The following is a 15,941-nucleotide window of genomic DNA, read 5'->3' as shown; positions in this document are numbered from 1 at the left end:
CCCAGAAGCACTCAGTAGAGCCAGGTCTGGCTGTGTCTAGAGCCTCTCCAGCTGGCCTCACCTCTGCTCCTCTCTGACCATTGGCTTCTCTCCATGTGTTGATGGGCTTTTGCACATGGTTTTGCTCATGGTCATGGGCTCTGAGCTCACACTTTCCCAAGTTTCCCTTAGGAAAGACTCAAATAATCTGGGGAAGAACCCCGAGTGGTCCCACCTGGAACACACATCCACCCTGAAGTCGAGAGGCCCGGTGGCACGCCTGGCAGTCGCCTTTAGCTCCCCCTTGGAGAAGGGCCAGGTGGACAGAACGTACAAGGTGTCTGTGATACGGGAAGAGGTACAATGAAGGAGGGCTGTTTACCCTATTAAATGGCTCCTGGCTCAAGGAATGGTAGTGCCCACTGGACTTGGTGACAAAGGAATCTTAGGTACCCTTGGCAAGGGCAGGGTGGTTTGAGTGGGGTGATGGAGCAGAGACTGATCATAGCTGGTGGGAGGGAGTGGGAGATGAGGAAGTCAGGGTGGTGAGTGTAGACCTGTTTTAGGATGCACAGTTGCAAAAGCCAAGAGAGAGATAAGGAGATGCTTGTGGGAGACATGGGGTCAAGGGAGGGTTTTGTTTTGATTTTTGGATGGGAGAGGTGTGAGCCTGCTTGAGTGCCAGGAGAGCCAGGAGAGAGCTAGAGGTTGAAGAAATAAGAAGGCAGGAAGGGGTGGGAGAGAGGAGTCCTCAGCATAGGGTGTGGGGGTGGGGGTTTTAAAGCGTTAACGGGAGTGGGCTCACCCCTTTTACTGTGCTGGGGGAAAGGAGGGAGGGCGACTGGTCTGGTGGCAGTCAACAGGAGAGCATTCTTGGATAGCTTTTGCTTTCTCTGAGACGTGGGATAAAGATAAGATAGAACTGGCTAGAGGGTTCAAGGAGAGTGGAGAAGGCTGAGAAGGCCAAACGCCACCATGAATGACAGCAGACAGACCAAAGCAGGGAAGAACGAGGGCTGTCAGGTGGGGCTGGAGAACGCGGATTTGCAGTGACCTCACTCTGGTTGGCTGTTGGGTTCACTGGAGCAGAGCCCAGCACAGGGTGCAACCATGGGAAAGCACTGTTGGACTGATCTGGGCCTGGAGTCCTGCTAGATAGGAGGGACAGAGGGACGATGGGGAAATTGGTAGGACAGCCGTTCATTCCAGTCATTATCTCATTATTACTCTTTTACTGTATCAGCAAATACTTCTTACCCTTTTACTGTATGCCAGGCATGATGCAGGGCCTGAGGATACACTGACAAACCAGATGGGTACTGTTCTGGCTCTCAGGGAGACTGCAGTCTAGAGGGGAGGACAGACACCAGTCTAAGAGCTCTCATGTGAGGGTGGTGCGAGAGACTCTGGATCCCAATCCTAGGCTCGATTCAGAAGGAAGTGAATGTAGGAGGGGCTAGCAGATTGGGAGGTCATGGGGTCAGGTCTGGAGGTGCCTCTCAGGTCCCCTGTCGATCTGTTGAATAAACATGGGCAGATGTTGAGGGAGGAGCTAAGCGAGAGGGCGGTGGGGAGGCTGTGGTAAGAGACGGGGGGTGACCTGCACCTGTCTCCCCACTTCTTCCTTCCCTCCTGTTACAGTAGCCGATGTGCCTCCATCTGGGCTCTGCATCCCATTCCCTCTGGCTCTAGGGGGACCTTGACCTCCTTTCTTGTGTACTGGATTCATTTCATCATTATTTAAATATTCCCAAGTCTCTTAAACCGTAACAAAAGGAAAAAATTGACTGCTCCCATCCTTTTGCGACGAACACCCTTTCATTTTCTTTTCTTCTCCCAGCCACCATTTTCCAACCAGTTGTTCACGGTTGCTATCTCCATTTACTTGGCCCTCACTGTCCCCTCACTTCACTGGGACCTGGTTTCCTCACCCCATTCTCTACAGATGGGTACCAGATGGGCACCCCATTCTCTACAGATGGGCTTCTGCCATGGGTACCAGTGACCATCTATGTTAATCGAATGAACACTTCTCAGTCTTTATCTAATTTGACCCAAGGCAATGTTTGGCCCTGATGATCATTTCTTTTTCTCTAGAGACTCCTCTTCTAGAAGTTCTACAAACTTCTTTAGAACAATCATCTCTTGGCTTCTGTGACATCACCTTCCTCCTCTGTGACATTATACTTCCTTGGCTTCTGTGATATCAATTTACCCTGCAGTCCCCTTTGCTGGCTTTCCCCCCCACCCCCTTCTCTTTGGCTTCTAAGCCTCCATCCTAGGACATCTTCTCGTTTCTCCCCCCGCAGGCTCTGTACAGTATTAGCCACCCTCACAGCTTGAGTTACCACCTACCATAAGCCCAGATATATGATAACTCCAAGTAAAAAGCAACCCCCTAGGGTCTCCTGGGTGGCTCAGTTGGTTAAACCTTTGACTCTTGGTTTCAGCTCAGGTTATGATCTCACGGTTCATGGGATTGAGCCCCGCATCGGGCTCTGTGCTGACAAGGCAGAGCCTGCTTGGGATTCTGTCTCCCTCTCTCTCTGCCCCTTCTCTGCTTGTGCGCTCTCTCTCTCTCTCTCTCTCTCAAAATAAACATTAAAAAAACAAAAGCAACCCTCTATATTCCCAGTGAGGGCACCCTCTAAAAAGTTGGGGGCTTATATGGACACATAAACTTTTTAGTGTGACCAAAATAATAATTTACTTAACTTGCTACCTATATATTTTTTTCTTTCCAAGTTTTCATTTAAATCCTAGTTAGCTAACATACAGTGTGAATCTAGTTTCAGGTATAGATTTTAGTGATTTAACACTTTCATATAATACCTGGTGCTCATCACAAGTGCATTTCTTAATTTTTTTTTTTACATTTTTATTTTATTTTTGATAGAGAGAGACAGAGCACAAGTGGGGGAGGGGCAGAGAGAGACGGAGACACAGAATCCAAAGCAGGCTCCAGGCTCTGAGCTGTCAGCACAGAGCCCCACGTGGGGCTTGAACTCACAAACCGCAAGATCATGACCTGAGCCGAAGTCAGACGCTCAACCGACTGAGCCACCCAGGCGCCCCACAAGTGCATTTCTTAATCCCCATCACTTATTTCTCCTATTTCTGGACCCCGCTCCCCTCTGGTAACCATCAGTTTGTTCTCTATAGTTAAGAGTCTGTTTCTTGATTTGTCTCTCTTTTCCTGCCCCCCTACCACTATGTTCATTTGTTTTGTTTCTTAAGTTCCACATATGAGTGAAATCATATATATGGTATTTGTCTTTCTCTGACTTATTTCACTTAGCATAATATTCTCTAGAGTTTGCAACCTGTTTTTAAAATCACATTATAGGGGCGCCTGGGTGGCTCAGTCAGTTAAGTGTCCGACTTCGGCTCAGGTCATAATCTCATGGTCCGTGAGTTCGAGCCCCGCGTTGGGCCCTGTGCTGACAGCTCGGAGCCTGGAGCCTGTTTCAGATTCTGTGTCTCCCTCTCTCTGCCCCTCCCCCGTTCATGCTCTGTCTCTGTCTCAAAAATCAATAAACGTTAAAAAAAAATTAAAAAAAATCACATTATATAGAACAATGTAGTAAACCTATTATTTTTTTCTCCCCTGAATAGTTTATGAAGCAATTTTCTTTAAACTTTGAACATTTTTCTGTAACACCTGGGTTAATAGTCATTAGAGTTTTGTTTGTTATCATTAACCTTTTACAAAACACACAAACTTTATTTTTGTCCAAGTTATTTGTGAAATAGTGCTTTTTAAGTCTGTGAATGATACCGAGAACTTTATTCTCTCCACAAAACCCGGTTGCGTAATATTAGGTTGTATGACTTAAAAAAAAATCATCTGGTAGGTGTGTATATGTCATCTCCTTAACACAACCACTTTTTTTTATTGTTCTTAATGTGGTTTTGTTTTGTTTTTTTAAGGGCCTGCCTAGGAAGAAAGTATTTGCAATTGGAAGGTCATACCACTGGGAGTAATGATGGAATCTGTGTGAAATGTCTTTGCCTCCATTTTTTCTGATTCTACCCAGTGACCTCTGTGGATATCCAAGACTTCATTGATTGGGGTTATTTCAGGCTAATGAGTTTCCCCCAAAGAGCATTCTGTTTTTCAAAATGCAGTAATTCAGAGCATGCCCCGCAATGTGAGAGACTTGGTAAGGACTTGGATATAAAACAAATCCTTCCTACCTGGGGGATAATTTTGGAACAAAATCTTTTTTTTAATGTTTATTTATTTTTGAGAGAGAGAGAGAGAGAGAGAGAGAGAGAGAGAATTTCAAGCAGGCTCTGCCCTGTCAGCACAGAGCCTGACGTGGGGCTTGATCTCATGAACCATGAGATTGTGACCTGAACCAAAGTCGGATGCTCAACTGACTGAGCCACCCAGATGCCCCAAGAATGGTTAATTTTCATTTTTATGGCCATTATGGAAGCCACTTGGAGGGTTTTAAGCAAGGGGGTGACTTGACTCATCTTGGTTGAAATATCTCTCAGGCTGTCACATGCAGAAGGAACAGCAGAGGCGTGAGAGAGGAGGGGGCCAGCTGCTGCAGGTATCCAGATGTTCAGTGAGGTGGCTTGGCTTGGGATGGAAGCACTTGGAGATGGTCTGAAGGGAATGGACTTTGAACTTAGAATTATATCCACTGTGATTTGCTAATGGTGTGGATATCATTGAGAAGAAAGAGGCATGTAGGTTTTTGAACTCAGCAGCTGGGTGAGTGGGGATCTCCTCTTCCAAGGTGGGAAGACTGGGAGAGAACATAAATCTGTTCTCTGTTAGTAGGATCAGGAGTTCTGTTTTGGAGGACTGAAAGGAAGTGTTGGATATATGAGTCCAACACTCATGGGAGTGGTTAGGTGGGAACATATAAATGTGGGAGCCATTGGTTTATAGATGGTTTTTATAGATGGTACTGGACAAGATCACAGAGGGGAAAAGAGGGTAGAGAACTGGGCCCTAAGGCACCCTGCATTTAGAGACCAGCAAGAGGAAGAAGAAGCATCGGTGGAGATCAAGGAGGGCCCCTCAATGTGGTGGGAGGAAAGCCAGGACAGGGTGCTTCCTGGCAGCCAAAGGAAGATGGTGTTTGAGGAGGGAGCTCTCAGTGGCCGTATGTTGCTGGGGGAGTAAGATGAGATTGAAGAACCAACCACCGGATTTGGCAGCTCGTTGGCCATTGGTGAACTTGGGAAGAACAGTCCTGACTAGAATGAGTAAATGTGATGAGGAGGTGGAGACAGCAAGTATAGACCACCTTTAGAGAGTTTTGTTTTTTGCAAAAGGGGTGGTAGCTGGAGAAGGATGTGATGTCAAGAGGGAATGACAGAAAGAGAGAGGACAACGTTATAGCATTTTTACAGAATTGTGAGGCAATAGCTGTGGAGCACAGTCCAGAGGGGTGAGAGGTGAGGGGTCCAGTGTCCAAGAGGAGGGGGTATCAGGAGCAGGGGCGCTCATCCGTGTCACAGGGGAGAAGGCAGAGTGAAGGGGCGCATAATGCTTGCCTGTCAGCTGAGGAGGTTTAGGCGAAAGGGGGCAAGAGGAGAAGGTATGATATAGTCATCTCGGAGACTAGGGTTAAAGTTTTAGGAAAACGTAGACTTGCCTGAGGTGCTGAGTGCCCACCGGAGCTTTGTACTCAGAAGTTTCCACTGAAACCAGTCAGTGCAGTTGTGTTATTCTCCAGGTGCTCTGGAATGGGTGCCACATGCAGAGCTGGTTTTAACTGGGGTTTGTCTTGCCTGGTGAGTGACTATAGCAGCAGGCAATGGCAAGGGAGAGTAGGACACATCTATGAGGGGCCCACAGAGTCTAAGCTGGGAAAAGAGGGGAGGGAGGACATAAAGGGCTGATGATGGATGGTGAAACAGTAGATGTGGCAGAGGGAGCGCTGGAGCGGGAAGCAGAGTGGGTGAGCTAGGAGATGATGCAGCTCCTGTTAAGACAAGGCATATGTGGGTGACTAAAGATGGAGGGGAACAAGGAAGTCAAAGCATGGTGAGGTAGGTGTTAGATGTGGTCACCAGAAATGGTAATACGCATAGCCTTAGAGAGAGAGAAGGTGATCCAGGGGCTAAGCTGGTCCAGGAACAAGAGGAGATGACCAAGATATCTTATTTGTCTCCCCGACTCAATGTGTCTGCAACTGAAGTTATCACTATGTCCCTCAAACCTGCCTCTCCCCTGGGGAAATGGCACCACCACCCTGAGAAGAAACCTGGGCGTCACTACGGTTCCTCTCTCCCTGATCCGCACACCCACTCAAATCACCCAATTGATCTGATTCTATCTCGTAAATCTTTCTTAAATCCAGCAACTTCTTTACACCCCCAATGCACACACCCTTGTTGAAGCCATTGTTGTTTGTCACTTGGACTATTGCATCAGTTTCCAAATAAGTAGCCCTGCCTTGGCCCTTCCGCACATTAACCAGAGACACTGCACATGAGATCATCTCACCTCTGTGCTGAGTCTCTCCAGTGACTTTTCATTGTCCTGAGGATGAAGTCCAAAATCCTTAACAGGGCTTTACCATGAAACCTCTGCATGATGTAGCCCTTGCCTACTTGGGCCTGACTCTTACTGCCAGCCCCCTTACTGGGCTCCAGCCCTTCTGGGTTACTTCCTGTCCTGGTCACCCTGTCCTTGCTCTTCCCTCCATGCCTTTCTCATGTTGTCCCTTCACCTGGCATCCCCTCCTTGCTCTGCTTGGCAAAATCCTCTTCTGTCTCTAGGTGTGAGCTTCAGAAGTCTCAGGGAAGCCTTTCCTGAATCCTTGGATGTTGGATCCCCTTCCCCCTCCTCCCTCCCCCCTCCCCTCAGCACCCTGTGCACTCCAGGATGCTAAGAGCTGTTCTCTTCATGGGATATAACCTCCATGAGATTAGGGACTGTGTCTGATCCTTGGCACCTAGCGTGGGGCTTGTCACGTAAAAGTGAACAATAAATATTTGTTGGCTTGAATCAAGTGGGAGATTCTAGAGGTGGAGTAGTACTGGGTGAAGACAAAGTCTGGGGTGTGGTCCTGTGAGTGGGTAGCTAAATGGAACAGAGGAGGAGGTCATGAGAGACACCGAGGGCATGGAATGAAAAGGACAGAGTGACGCCCAGATGTTTCCGGCAGGCTTGGGCCATGAGAGAATACCCAAAGACCCTGACTTGGGTCCTCAAGTCTTCAATGAGCTAGAAGCAATGAGGTGGCAGCAATGGGGGTGGGGCAGAAGGCGGAAGAGACAGATGGCAGGGGCCTGAGCTGAGCGAAGGGAGTTCAAGAAGGGGGAGATGGGAAGGTCTGAGAGTGGTAGTGAGGGCTGTGGGGGGGCCTTGAGAGTGTGGGCAGGACTGAGAAAAAAAAATTCCATGGCTAGCGGCTCAGATGGTGTTCCACCACTGTCTGGGTCACTGGCTCAGGACTTGGGATCTCCGAGAACAGCACCTATGAACAGGGCTGCCACAGGAGTAGTCAGGTCCCAGGATGCACTCACCATATGCTGGCAGAAACTGGAATGGGGAATCTGGAATCTCAGAGGGATATGGCTATGGCTGGTGGGGGCTTCATTGGTCTGAGAAGCATGGGGCCATCTGGTTCTGAACTGGTTGAGAGCATCAGCCTGCTTTCTGGGATCAGGTGGCCACAGCTCTGGTCTGGATTGGAGGTAGAGCAACCCTTATTTCCTGGGGCAGGAGTTCAGTGGATGGTATTGGTGCCCTGCCCATGTCCCCTTTGCTGGGGGACAACCATTCCCCAGCTGCTGTGAATATAGGGCACTCGTGGCTTCTAGCTGTCCCTGGAGAATTGACCTTGATTGAATAGGAACCGCCTACCCCTTCCTGTCAGCCCTGCTGCCCATGGGGTTGCCTGAAGCCAATGACTGACTGGTATGGGAGTTCCAAAGCTTGATGCCCTTTCTCGCTGGGACAACTCAGAGATGGGATTTATGATCCAAAGGCCCCTCACCCCACAGGGATCAGGCCAAGGCCATTTCCCTGAGCCCATACCCAGCTCAGTTTGCTCCCCTCCCTAGCCTGCTTCTCTTGCTCCTTCCACCACATGCAAACAAATTCTTGATGTTGGTTCTGTTTCCAGGGACCCTGACCTAAGAAGTGACTCCTGATCTTGTCCCGTAATTGGGCGTGGGGCACAGAGGCTCTCTATGGACCACTAGAGACACAGCCCAGCTAGGTGGGCCCTCTCCAGGACAGTTTCCTTAACTATAAATGAAATCTTTAGGCTAGATTTAGTTAAAACAGCAACAATAATGGAATCTATAAGCAAATGAGAGGACACTTATCTGTGCTTCCTGGGCTAGGTGTGGTGAAGGATTCAGATAAACAAGACAGGTCTCTTCCGCCAGGCAGCTCATAGCCCATTTACTCATTTACCAAACATTTATTAAAGGTAGCTGGGGACCTGGGTGAGTCAGCGTCCTGCCCGTGAAGGGCTCACAGACTGATGGGCAAAGGCAAAGGCACAGGCTAGTTTTAAGGTTTTGAACCGTGGGGTTCAAGGAAGCATCCCAGGGGAGATTGGAAGCGTATTCTAGGCAGAAGGAACACATATGCGAAGGCATGAGGCATGACACAGCATGATATGTCTGGTTGGGGACCCATGAGCCCTTTGGTATTATTGGTGGGAACAAGGGGGGAGGAAGCAGGGGTGACACTGGGGAGGCCAGCAGGGGCCAGGTTGAGGGCAATGGAGGGTAGTGGCAGTAGTGGAAGAATTTTTAAAGCAGGAAGAATGCCAGAGTCAGGTTCGTATATAGAAGGACTACTCTGTCCCCATGGTGGAAGGGTGGCGGGAAAGGAAGGACAGATTCAGGAGACATTTAGGGTTGGAGTTAGCAGGATGAACTGCACTGGCACTGGCTTGTGGGGTGTGAGAGGCTGGGAGACGGGGAGGGCATGAGGGTGTCAGGCCAGCTCCTGGCTGGGACAACTGGGTGGCTGGGGTGCCATTCATGGTCAGGGAGTTGGTGTTGTGTGAGGACGTTAGGTGTGGTCAGCATGGGAGCTGCTGACTGGAGGAGGCCTGGGGGCCTCCCGGAGGGTTGTTCCCCTGGGCCGTTGGTGGGGGGCTCTGGCTCTGAGGCAGGTCCATACTGGAGGTGTGATTTAGGGAGGGGTCAAGGTCTGAGTGGTGGGATGGGGGTGGGAGGATGAGGAAATGTGTGTCTGGTGAAGAGAGGGGGATTTCCTCAGACTGGAGGCTCTGGGAGGGACCCTGTAGCTCCAATAGGTCCGTGGCCTGTGGGGATATCCCTACAGACTCCCCATCCTGGGCTCACTCTCAGCACCTTCCCCTCCCTCCCAGCCTTCCCCTGATACCCTCAGGGAGACTCTCTCTCTGAGGAGTGTGATGGGCAGGGTGAGGGAGGCTGGAATGGGGGAGGGGCCGAGGCCTCCTGAACCATGCACATTCACTGCAGGGGCTCCCACTGAGAACTGACCTGTGCTGGGCCCAGGGTCTCCTGGGGTCCCACTCCTCCTGCCTTGGCCAGCTGGTTACAGAGTCCAGAGACCCTTGGAGCCACCTCTTGGCATTCCAACCACGTTCTGGGGGCACACTCTGTGTGTGTATGTGTGGCATATGTTGTGTGGTGCGTGTGAGTGTGTGTGGTGTCGTGGTGTGTGTGTGTGATGCATCGATGACCTTGGATCTGAGGTTCTGGGGTGCAGGCACCCACTGAGTGGTTGTGGCTCCTCTCTGAGGTCCATGATGAACCGCCCTGACACTTCTACCCGCCACTCCCCACCTGGTCTACAAAATACTGGGAAAATCACATTTATTAAGGTTTTGACATACCCCATTGCCATATACAAAATCCCCACCAGCCGTCAACCTCCCTCCCCTGGGGCTCAGGACCTAGAGACCAAGCTGCTCTCCAGCACTGGCCCATGGGGGTGCTTCCTGAGCCCCACAACCGTCTTCCTCACCTGCCCTGCTGCAGAAAAGAGGCCACTGCCCTGCAGTGGCCTTAGGGAACAGACCATGGACCCGGTGGTCCCAGCCGCCAACCTCACAGGTTATGGAAACCCACCTGCATCCAACGTGGCCGACCCGGCCTTCATTAGGACAGAGTTCCCATCTTGGGGGTGCTCTCTCTGGGAGAGGACATATGGGGGGCACGTATCGGGCAGGTGATCCCGGCGCGGAGACCGCTGGCGCTTCGGGCTGAAGGTCTCCAGGCACCTCTTGCCCACCAGGTAGACGACCTCACTGAGGTTGAGCAGGATGCAGATCACAGCTGTGGCCACCATGAAGTAGGTGAAGACCTTCTTCTCCGTGGGCCGGGAGATGTAGCAGTCCACAGTGTGGGGGCAAGGGGACTCGGAGCAGGCCACCACCCGGGGCATGTCGTAGTCCTGGTAGAGGCGGTGGAAGATGTAGAGGAAGGCAGAGTCGACGGCAGCCTTGAAAACGAGACTCAGCAAGTACGTCCACCAGAGCCCGCCCCGCTTCTTGCTGGGGTTGTCGTACAGGGACGGGGCGTTGGGGCCGTGCTTCAGGCGGTGCTTCCGCTCCCGCTCCTGGCGGTAGGCGACGTGCATGACCACGAGCAGCGAGGGGCAGGTGACCAGGATGAGCTGCAGGGCCCAGAGGCGCACGTGAGACACGGGGAAGAACTCGTCGTAACAGACGTTGGGGCAGCCTGGCTGCTTGGTGTTGCAGACGAAGTCCTTCTGCTCGTCGTCCCACACCTCCTCCGCGGCCACCACGTACACCAGCACGCGGAAGATGAACACCACCGACAGCCAGATGCGGCCTAGCGCCGTGGAGTACTTGTTGACCCCGCTCAGGAGGCCCTGCAGGGACGCCCAGTTCATGCCGACTGTGTCCTTGCTTCCTCACGTGGACGGTCTACACTGCGAGTGCCCACTCCGGGGTGGGGGCCACGAGGCCTGGGAGAGCCTGGAAATGGGTGCCCTTTATTGAAGGTGCGATTGGCAAAACCCTTTCAGAACCACCTTGTCATCACATCCTCACCTGCAATGACTTGGTGGTGGTGGTGGTGGGGGGTAGTGATGGCTGTTATCCCCATTTCATGGAGTGGGGGGATGGGCAGTGGGTAAACTAAGGCCTAGACAGCCACCTACCCAAGGCCTCCCCCTGCTGGAAATGGTGGAGCTGGTCTTGAACTCCCGTCTTCCAGCTCCAAAATCAGGAGATGTTTTATTCTACAGGGTAATGGATAAACGTGAAAGGTAATCATCTTCCATGGATGTGCCTGCCAACTTCTTTGACCCCAAGTTTCTGTGGATAGCATGACTTTTACAGAAACAGGAAGAAGGTGCAGGTTGGATGATTTGCCCTCCTGCCAGCTGCTGGGGCTCGACAGGGGCAGGGGATGAGGGGTGTGTATCATTATCCTCCAGCTTCTAATGAGCACCAACATGAGCCAGGCCCTGTGCTGGGTGTGTTCACATTGGTCTCTTTGACGAACCCCTGAGTGATAACCATCCTCACTGAGAGGCCCAGGGCATCCCCAGCCCGGACATTTCCTCCCACACTAAATAGGCTCTTTGGAGCGTGGCGGTTTGGCCCCATGCGCCTCCCCTTCCCTGCACCCGTGCGAGCACTGACTGTCCTGACCACAGTGGGTTCCTCTGGAATTCCAACCATTTCGGCTTTAGGGAGGGCCTGGGAAAGGGACAAAGGCAGGATTCTGGCTCGGTCCACCCCTGATCATGTACTTTTTCTCAGGGACACCTGTCTTCTCTGATTGTCAGCCAGGTCTCCCATTATTCCTGGTCGGGCCTCTGTCTGATGTGCTCTGTCCTCCACACCCCCTTATCTGGAGAGCCATCAGGTTCTCTCTCCTGCCCCAGCTCCCCCCACCCCATCCCTGACTCAGACCTCACCATCTTCAGAGCTTCTGACCCTGGGACATTTTCTGAATACCCTCCTCTATCTCTCATGGCAGAATGGATCACTGGTGTTCAAATCGCCTGTTTACCTGTCTCCTGCACCAGACTGTCAGCGTCTGGAGGGCAGCCTCTACGCCTGGATCATCTGTTCCCCCAGGACTCAGCACCAGGCCTGGCCCCGTGAGCACACAATAGATGTTTGCTGAACTGAGCAGAAACTCTCTCTTCCTGGTCCCTCCTTTTCTTTGTCTCTTCTCTGGTCCTCTGTCCTCCCTTTGGTCTGGCAGGATGTCCCCTCCCCTCCTTGGGGCTTCCCTGGGGTTTCTCCAGGGATCCTCTGTCCTCTTTCTTCCTCCCAGGAGCCCAGCCTGCAGCCTGAGTTCACGAGGTTCCTCAGCCCACCTGGTCCCTGCTTCCCAGCCCCCTCTCTGGCCCGATTGGGTCCTCACCTTTCTTGGGTCTAGCAGCCACTCTCTGGTCCCTGGGCTTGTCTGTGTGCCTGAGGGCCTCCCAGAGGCAGCTTTTGTTCCTCACTCCTCTTCGGGGTGGAGCTTTCTGAGCCAATGAGCCAAGGGAGAGTGAGCGGGTGGGCCGGCAGGCGGACTTCCCCGGGCACATATTCAGAGCAAACACCTGTGTGGCTCTTCTCTCCTGGCCCACGCCTTCTCTCCAGCCTGGATGGGCATGGCTGGGTCTGGCTCCCTGGGCTGGCAGGTATGTAGGTGGAACTGTTGGAGTGGGGGAGGCAGTGCAGGAGCCTTGTATTCTTATGTCAGGGCCCAGGTCAGCCCCAACGCTGGCCCCTGTCTGTTGCTCCTAGCCCCTTCCAGTTGCCTTATGGCCCCTAGTCCCTCTGTCCCCAGGTCTCTCTCTTGCCCTTTTCGGAAGCACGGTTCTGGGGTCCTCAGCAGGTGGTATATGTGGAGGGGGCAACCTTGATTCAGCCCAGGATCACGTTGCACCCAGGTGGAGACGTTTCTGGGGACTAGAGCTTGGGCTGCTGGTGAGCTGTGTGGGGGTGGGAAGGACGGATTCTGGGTTTTCAGACAAGGATACCGCTGCTCGGGTGGAGACAAGGAATGCAGGCCAGCAGCATGGAACGTCCCAGCTGGCATGGGGCCAGGCATAGCCTCCCTGTCTGTCTCCGTAGACCTGGGTCCCTGGGGAAGGCCTGCAGGGAAGTCAGGGTCCTCCTGGGTGGGGGCTGCCGAGGGGCCTTGGGCCTGTGTCCTTTCTGACTGTCCCGCTGGCTGGGATAGTGAGGATTAATGTGCAGCCAGGGAGGGGCTCTTCTGCTTGATTTCCCACAAGCATTTATTGAGCACTTCCTAATACCAATGATTAACATTTATGTGGCCTTTTACAGCTGGCTTACCCCATCCACAGCCATGAGCTCATCCAGCACCCCCCAGCCCCTCCAGGCTCCACGTTATTAACCCACTTTAGAGAGGAGCTGAAGTCACTTTTCCAGAGTCCCGGTGGAACATGGGTTCGAATGCAAGTGTTCTGACTCAAAAGTTCATGAACTTTCCATTGCAACACACACGTCCCCACGTCTTGCTAAGCCCCATTATGTTTGCAGACAGCCCTTGGGGTTAAATTTGCAACTGGGGATAAAGGCTTGTCTTGAGCTTGAGCAATCGGCATGACCCCCAGGAGTGCTGGGGACTTTTTCTGAGGGAGGGGACAGCCCCTCCCCCTGGCTGGTTCAAGTCCAGCCCTTTGCAGGGGCAAGAGACGTTGACCTAGTGATCTGACAGGGGTCACAAAGGATGAAGAAACGAAGCACGGCTCGAAGCAAGTGGAGGAATTGACTTTTATTAAGCCTTGACCGTGGGCGCCCCCCCACAGATGGCACTGGCACATCCATTCTCTAAATAAACCCCTCCTCACGGCAACAACCCAGCGAGGTGGGCTTCGCCTCCAGTTTACACAGAAAGAAACTAAGGTTCAGTGTGGAGGGGTAACCTTCCCGAGGCCCCACAGTAGGGGGCAGGTGCAGGACGCCCCCTCCTACCTGCCCCTGCTTGCAGCTCAGCTCCCCCGCCCCCAAGGGTGCACCCATGGGAGATGCCGGGCCCTTTCCAACCAGGCTTGACCAGGCCGCTCTCACAGCATGGTCTTCTTCACATGGTCTCGAGGGCGGTCTGGTAAGAGAGGAGGGTGAGAGTCTGAGCCCAGAAAGATGAGGTCGCCCGAGAGGAGGTCGTCTTCCTTGTAGGAAGAGGTGGGACAGTCTGGGCGATGGCCTCCGCCTGTGGCCCTGGCTCTCCTCGCTGCCAGGCCCTCACGGCACCTCTTGCTCACCAGGTAGGCCAGTTCCACGAGGTTGAGCAGGATGCAAATGGCGGCCGTGACCACCATGAAGAGAGTGAAGATGTTCTTCTCTGAGGGCTTGGAGATGAAGCAATCCACCGTGTTGGGACATGGAGCTGCGTGGCACTTGACCACATGAGGGAGGGTGTATTTGGGGTAGAACGAGTGGAACACATAGAGGAAGGCGGTATCCACGCCGGCTTTGAACACCAGGCTGCAGACGTAGGTCCACCAGAGCCCACCCCGCTTCTTGCCGGGGTTCAGGTAGAGGCGCCCGCCATCCTCCCCCACTGCCTCTCGGTGCTTCTTCTCCCGAGCCTCCCGGTAGGCGACGTGCATGACCACGAGCAGCGAGGGGCAGGTGACCAGGATGAGCTGCAGGGCCCAGAGGCGCACGTGGGACACGGGGAAGAACTCGTCAAAGCAGACGTTGGAGCAGCCCGGCTGCTTGGTGTTGCAGTCAAAATCCTTGTGATCGTCACTCCACACTCGCTCAGCCGTCACCAGGTACACCAGCACGCGGAAGATGAAGACCAGAGACAGCCAGATTCGCCCAAAGGCAGTGGAGTACTTGTTGACCCCGCTCAGGAGCCCCTCGAAGATCCCCCAGTTCATGGTGGACCCAGCTGTTGGCTGCTACTGCTGAGAAATGATAAGAATTCCCCACATGTATAGAGCACTCACTCTGAGCACCTTATAGAAATACTGTATATCATCTGTATTTAATTCTCATAGCCACAGAGGAGCTAGGTTCTATTATTGTCCCCATTTTGCAGATGAAGGAAACTGAGGTTTGAGGGTTATGCAGATTGCACAACTATTAGGTGCAGAGCTGGGATTTGAGCCCAGCTAATTCAATCCAGAACCCAGCTCTTATCCATAAAAGTGCACGAAGGTGGGTCCAGGGAGTCAGTCTTTCCTCCCAGGGCCCCGAGATTCTGGTCTTACAGTCCTGCAGAGTGAAGGTTTAAGTAGGTGGACACTCTGCCCTTTCCCTCTGTCCTGACCCTGGCCCTCCTCCTCAGGGGGCCGAGCCTCAGGAAGACTTCTCTCCTTTTGAGCCCCGCTCTCTCCTCTTAGCCCCTCCGAAGGGGAACCCGGTCTTTGCCCTTTCCTTGGCTTGCGGGACTGGGCTGGAGAGGCTGCTGGAAACTTGTCCCCAGACTGCCATCTGTAAATACCCAGGCAATGTCTTGCTGAAATGCAACTCACTAGAAGCAAGGCCAATGACAATCCAGCTGAAAGATAAAGTAGGGGACAACGGTTCTCTTTATCCAATGGCCTTTCTAGAGTAGCCTGGTATGCTGTAGTTTGGATTCCCAAACTGGGGTTCCATGGAATCCTGTCCATAGTTTGGCAACAGGAGTAGTGAGAGAAAAGGATTCTGTGTCCAAGAAAGGTAGGCAAACACAGGTTCAACAAAGTTAAATAGGTCCCTTTACTTGACCATGCTAATACGTTTACCCTGTGAGTCTCCAAAAGGGGGATGAAATATGTAGCATTGCCCAACTCCTTTGACCACAGAAACTTTTTTTTTTTTTTTTTTTTTAAATCATCTTATGGAGTAGTCTTGTCAACACAGCAAAATGGGAAATTCTGCTCTGGTCAGTTTCACTGGTGAGTTCAGTGTGATGAACACACAGGTATCAGATTTAACTCCATTTAGGGAGTATGACTGCCATTCTGAGTGTGTGGTGTCCACTTGATCTCTTGGAGTTCTTCTGCCTGGTTCCTGGGTTGGGGGGTGGTTCCCTGAGACCCATGT

At 52.5% G+C, this 15,941-nt stretch overlaps 2 protein-coding genes across 2 annotated transcripts; both read right to left on the bottom strand.

Moving 5' to 3' along the window:
- Window positions 1–10,018: 10,018 nt before the first annotated feature.
- On the bottom strand, window positions 10,019–10,819 carry GJB4 (gap junction protein beta 4). The gene has a single exon (XM_007092446.3). It carries the CDS (start codon window positions 10,817–10,819, stop codon window positions 10,019–10,021), a length of 801 nt encoding a protein of 266 aa, XP_007092508.1.
- Window positions 10,820–13,969: 3,150 nt separating this feature from the next.
- Window positions 13,970–14,791, bottom strand: GJB5 (gap junction protein beta 5). The gene has a single exon (XM_007092445.3). It carries the CDS (start codon window positions 14,789–14,791, stop codon window positions 13,970–13,972), a length of 822 nt encoding a protein of 273 aa, XP_007092507.1.
- Between the last annotated feature and the right edge of the window lie 1,150 nt (window positions 14,792–15,941).

Source organism: Panthera tigris, chromosome C1 (genome assembly GCF_018350195.1).
Source record: "Panthera tigris isolate Pti1 chromosome C1, P.tigris_Pti1_mat1.1, whole genome shotgun sequence".
Classification (NCBI taxonomy): domain Eukaryota; kingdom Metazoa; phylum Chordata; class Mammalia; order Carnivora; family Felidae; genus Panthera; species Panthera tigris.
Note: the sequence above shows the minus strand (reverse complement) of the source record. Positions and strands in the feature narration are given on the sequence as shown.